The sequence below is a fragment of the Salvelinus sp. IW2-2015 genome, linkage group LG4q.2 (assembly GCF_002910315.2).
Source record: "Salvelinus sp. IW2-2015 linkage group LG4q.2, ASM291031v2, whole genome shotgun sequence".
Taxonomy (NCBI): Eukaryota; Metazoa; Chordata; class Actinopteri; order Salmoniformes; family Salmonidae; genus Salvelinus; species Salvelinus sp. IW2-2015.
The window spans coordinates 22,287,398-22,292,611 of NC_036843.1; the positions used below are offsets into that span (position 1 = coordinate 22,287,398).

At 44.4% G+C, this 5,214-nt stretch overlaps 1 protein-coding gene across 1 annotated transcript in view; it reads left to right on the plus strand.

The window, feature by feature from the left end:
* The window catches only part of LOC111963484 (actin-histidine N-methyltransferase), a 52,025-nt gene extending 47,213 nt beyond the window's left edge, over positions 1-4,812 (plus strand). The window contains exons 13-14 of the mRNA XM_070443428.1: positions 838-998; positions 1,253-4,812. Of these exons, the coding sequence (XP_070299529.1) occupies positions 838-998; positions 1,253-1,942 (851 nt within the window). The 3' untranslated portion in view covers positions 1,943-4,812. The remainder of the gene's footprint in view (positions 1-837; positions 999-1,252) is intronic.
* The last annotated feature ends 402 nt before the right edge of the window (positions 4,813-5,214 follow it).

The window sequence follows — 5,214 nt, forward strand, 5'->3', positions numbered from 1 at the left end:
GAGGATGAAAGGAGGAGGAAAGGAGAGGAGGATGAAGGAGGGAGGATGAAAGGAGGGAGGATGAAAGGAGGGGGAGGATGAAAAAGGAGGGGTGAAAGGATGGAAGGCGTATGCACAAGGAGGGGCGGTGAAAGTGAGGGGGACAACTCTGATCAAAGCCGAGCGGAGGCAATGGCAGATATCAGCGTGAGCAGACTGAACAAATCGCTGAGGGTGAAACCGGAGAGGTAGAGCGATGGAAAGGAGAGGAGGATGAAAAGGATGAAAGAAGAGGGTGAAATGCGAGGAGCGGGATGGAATCCAAGGAGGGGACGGTAATAAGTTGTAGGGGATGAACAAAGGAGGTGTGGAAAGGAGGATCGGATGAAAAGGAGGGGACGGTGAAAGGAGGGGAGATGAATAAGGAGGAGAGATGGGCAGCCGAGAGACAGATTATCCTGAAGGCTCCTCCTTTCACCCTCCTTTTCATCCTCCCCTCCTTTCATCCTCCCCTCCTTTCATCCTCCCCTCCTTTTATGTCCTCTCCTTTCATGTACCCTCCTCCAGCGTAATCGAGCCTTACATAATATCGCCGATCAAAAGAAAGATCTGGAAAACAGCAGTTAGCTACCAGTCAACCTGTAGAATAACAGTTCCTTATCTTAACCTTAGTCTGATATTCTTTTAAATTAATGTCACTAAACTAAATGGACATCTTTAAAAATATGTGTACCTGTTTAGCTATAAAGATCTGGCCCTCTGATGAATAGACCTGAATTGTGTACTTGTGTTTTCCCTCTGTAATCATATTGGTCCTGCCATTCTGGTTCACTGCCATTTAACCGTTTCTCTCCACAGAGGAGCTGAAGGACTACCTGGTAGGTGAACATGCCATCAATAAGGTTTTCACACTAGGTAACACGGAGTTCCCAGTGAGCTGGGACAATGAGATCAAACTGTGGACATTCCTGGAGACCAGGGCTGCCCTGCTGCTCCAGACCTACAAGACCAGCTCCCAAGTCAGTGAAGATTTCACCCACCTCACTGTGTTGTTTTGGGTCAGCGTGTCTACTCTATCAGTGTTGTATCATGTAATGTTTAGTATATTTCAACAGGACCCATTCTCAACCCGATAAGTTAACAAACTCTGCCTTCTGTATGTTATCCCTTTCTCTCTCTGCTTCCCCCCCGCTGTCTCCCCCTTATGTCTCTGTCTGTCTGTCCGTCCGTCCGTCCGTCCGTCCTTCCCTTCCCTTCTACCTCCGTCCTCCAGGATGACCAGTGTGCGTTGGAGAATCCCGACCTCTCCTTCCACTCCCGTGTGGCCATCCAGCTGCGCCTGGCCGAGAAGCAGATCCTGGAGAGGGTTGTGGCCAGCGGCAAGTCCAGGCGCCTGCACTTCCAGCTGCAGCAGGAGGAGGACGCTCCGCTGCCCCGCTATGAGGAGAGCGACATCTCCCTTCTGGAGAACGCAGAGGCCGACACCAAGCTGCCCCTCATATTGAGGAAACTTCAGGAGGAGGACGAGGAGGAGGGAGACGACCAGGCAGCGGTGGAACGGGTGTTAGCCCAGGTACAGCAGCTGGGACAGGGGGATGCAGCCAGGGAACTAGCCTCCCTCATAGTCAACGGGGATGGTGGGAAGGTGGTGGTCAACGGGAATGGTACGGACGCTAGCCCAGTCCTGGAGGTTGGTGTGGATGCTAGCCTGATTCAGGAGGCTAGCAAAAAAGTTAGCTTAACCTCCTTGGACGCTGGCCAAAGTGCTAGCCCTGCCCAGGAGGAGGATGGTATGGATGCTAAGTTCACCACGCCAGACGCTGCTGACCCAGCTACCACTCAGGAACAAGAAGGCCAAACGGAGAACGGAGGAGACAAGGCTACTGCTTCTCTTTCACAGGAAGTGGACGTGGACCTGAGTTCAGAACGAACTGGAGACGTACCCAAAGTGAACAGTGAATAGGTGTAATCATCATCTATCTAGGCCTTATTGCAGAAGAAGAAGAGCAGCAGTCAGTCAGTCAGTCAGTGTTGTCTCTCTTAAGTGACTCACAGAAATAAAAGAGCTAAGAATTAATTAAGAATTAAGATTTAAAAAACTGAACACTGTTGGTTGGTTCATCCCTCCTTCCACTGCTTTGTTAGTTTTACCTCCCTACCGCAGCAGACTGCACACTGCCAGTCAATGTCACTCCCCTTTGCCTTCTATCTGAGCAGTATAAGTTTCTAATGTTTTATGAACAACTGGCTTTGTTTTTTTCTTTTACAGTGCTTCACCGGTTTACGTTGAGATTATTGACACACGAGCTGAGAGAGAATGGTAGTTAGTAACAATGACAGCGCTGGTTTCAGTTCCACTACTGTAGGGTGAACAGAAAGAACAGATTGAATTTAGTTGAATGTTATCTCCAGCAAGCCAACATCTTATCCTAACAGCTTTACCCCTCCCTCCTCAGATCAGTGTATTACTGTAGTTTATCTCTATATACGGCTGCTATAATTTCACTTGACAATCTTTTTCAGTGGTGTATTCGGCTCTTCGTTGCTCATTGTTTGAGACCATCGCTGCCCCTCTTTCTCATGTTACACTTCCTGGTTTCACTCAATACCATTTAAAATACAACTGAAGGAAACTTTTGACACAAAATCGCGGATATGTCCTGTGCTCTTGTTCTGGGAGCAATCAGCATTTTATTTCTCTACTCGGAGAATAATGTACCATTTTTTGAAATGTGATGGAAAATTTAAGGATAATAAGTGCGTTTATTGAGCGAAATGAGATGACTAAAAGCAGGTGTTTTGGGTCGTTTTTGAAAACGTTAAATAATTACAATGTTTAAAATATTAAACTTTATTATGAATGTACCTCCGCTCTCCAAGTTGCAGTTTAATCACCCGAGGACGAGTTGCGGCTTTGATGAAGAATATGACTAATGCTATAGTCTATATTATGAAAAAGCCATAACAGTCAGAATGGAGACTAATTCAAGCCTCTTCATCAGCAAGACATGGCAAGAGACGTCATGTGATCTCCTAGACGTGTCTCACATAAAGGACTTGAACTCATTTCTGTTAGATTATTGTTTTGTTGTTGGACGTCCTTAGTGTTTGTTACTCCTCCTTTCTCCACTCCAGAAAGAAAACAAACAGGACATAGATAATGCGGTCTCTCATCCAGTCGCTATTTCTCAACATGTTTTTATTTGTCTTTATGATGTCTGCTCTGTATTTCAAAGCTTAGGTTGCTTTTCTATTAACATTGAATGGCAGTGAGACATGAGGATGTCTAGCTTGCTGTCTCTGTTAGATGTAAGCTCTTAAATAACCCTTAGCTTCAGTACAGCAGCTGCTGTTAATATTATCATGTTATCTGTTATCATGTCGGGACAGCCGAGGGAGGGAGCTAATTCAGAATATTGGTGACTGTGTTCTCCCCCTGTGAATAAGCCATGTGATGGATGGTGGATATGAGGGACACCGTGTACCACCTCACTAGTTAAAGTTAGCCTTACTCCAAAGTGTTAGCTAGCGCTGCTTATTATAACTTGTCTATCTATAAGTTGATGCTGTTACCAACCTCAAAGTGAAAGAGTTCTGAGATCTGAGTCTATTCTACTGTGTAGTTTAAAACTAAAAGGGGTTTGTTTTGTAACTTTTAATCGAAGTATCACCATGTTGCTTTCTGCTGCATTTCTCTTTGTTACTGCATCATGGACTGGTTTGTTTCTGTATTTTGATTCACTCATCATTTGTACCATTCTCTACCGGTCAAATCAACCTGCTGCTTTTCTAAAGACTTAGTTTTTTCTTGTTGCGGTACAGTTACTGAGAATCTACCGACCGCTTTAACCAATCGCACTCTCCAAGCAATTCACAGCACCTTGGTATATCCAGTGCTGTCCTTGTCCAACCAATGAGTGACAAGGAGTTGGCATGATGGTACTCAGGCTACCTTGTAGCCTGGTCCCACGTCTGTACTATACGTGTGTCCTCTGACATTGATAGTTGGTGGTAACATTGGACTTTATTAATCAAACAGTAATGAGGACACTATTGTAAGTACAGTGTATGAACATTGTTAATATACGTACAGCAGTATCCCCAACCCTGCCACAGTATCTGTGCGTTAGAGACGATGAGTATGACGTGCTTCTTCTCTAATGCCCAGGAAGTTACAATTCAAACTCCCATTAGACATTTCTTCATTTAGTCCCATTATGACCGGTATGTACTTCCCAAAAATGTCTAAATAAAAATTGAGAAGCAACTGAAAACATGCCTCCACTATATTAAGCTGTTGTAGACTCCTGACCTGTGGGTGGCAGTAATGAGACGCCGAATTTGTATTTTTTTCAGTTGCTTGTGCATTTTATCTAGATATTTTTTAGAAGTTCAGATGATGATGATTGCTCAGTGACACTCCATATTTGGTGAGTAACAAAAGTATTTTGACATAATGCTTGCAGAGCTGTCTAATGGGAGTGTGAATCAGAGCTTCCTGGGCTTAAGAGAGGAGGAACGTCCTACTCATCGTTGAAATCTCTAGCGCACAGATACTGTGGCCCCCCAACCCTCGGAAGCCAAGGCTTCTCACATTCTGTCAACCACACGAGATTTGTGCGAGCCTACCCTAAATACAGTATAAGTACAGTGAAAAATGTAGTAAGTACAATAGTTGTTACACTGTGCTACAGCACATACAGATATGCAGCAGTTTTGGGCTTGTTTCTCTGACTGAGAGATACCGAAGGTTGTGATGTACACTAACTGGAGGACAGAATACAGTCATGAAACTGTCCACATGGAAACAGATTAAAGTTCTAATTTCTCACTCATTGTCTCCTGCCTTCTTCTCTCTTTCTTTTGATAAGTCTTTCAGCCCATCCTCTCCTTCAGAGACACAAGGTCACCATCCCTTCTGATGTCGCTTTCTCTTGATCTTTCTCTCGCGTTCTCTTTCTCTCACTTTTTCTCTCTCCCTCTCTTCTCCTTTGTTGGGGGAAAAAGTTTTATTTAATGTATTTTCCCTTTCTCTGGCCCTATTACAAATTTATAAAAGAAACATTATCTTGAATCATTTAATTCGGGGCAATTAAATTTTGAAATTCCCCATTCATAATGCATTGGAGCTCCAAGATAAAACCCCTTTAATCCTTGAATATATTATTATAATGGTCGTGGGGGTGGGCAGTGGAGAGAGCGGCAGTCCTACACATGTCCGCTATTGTTAGTACT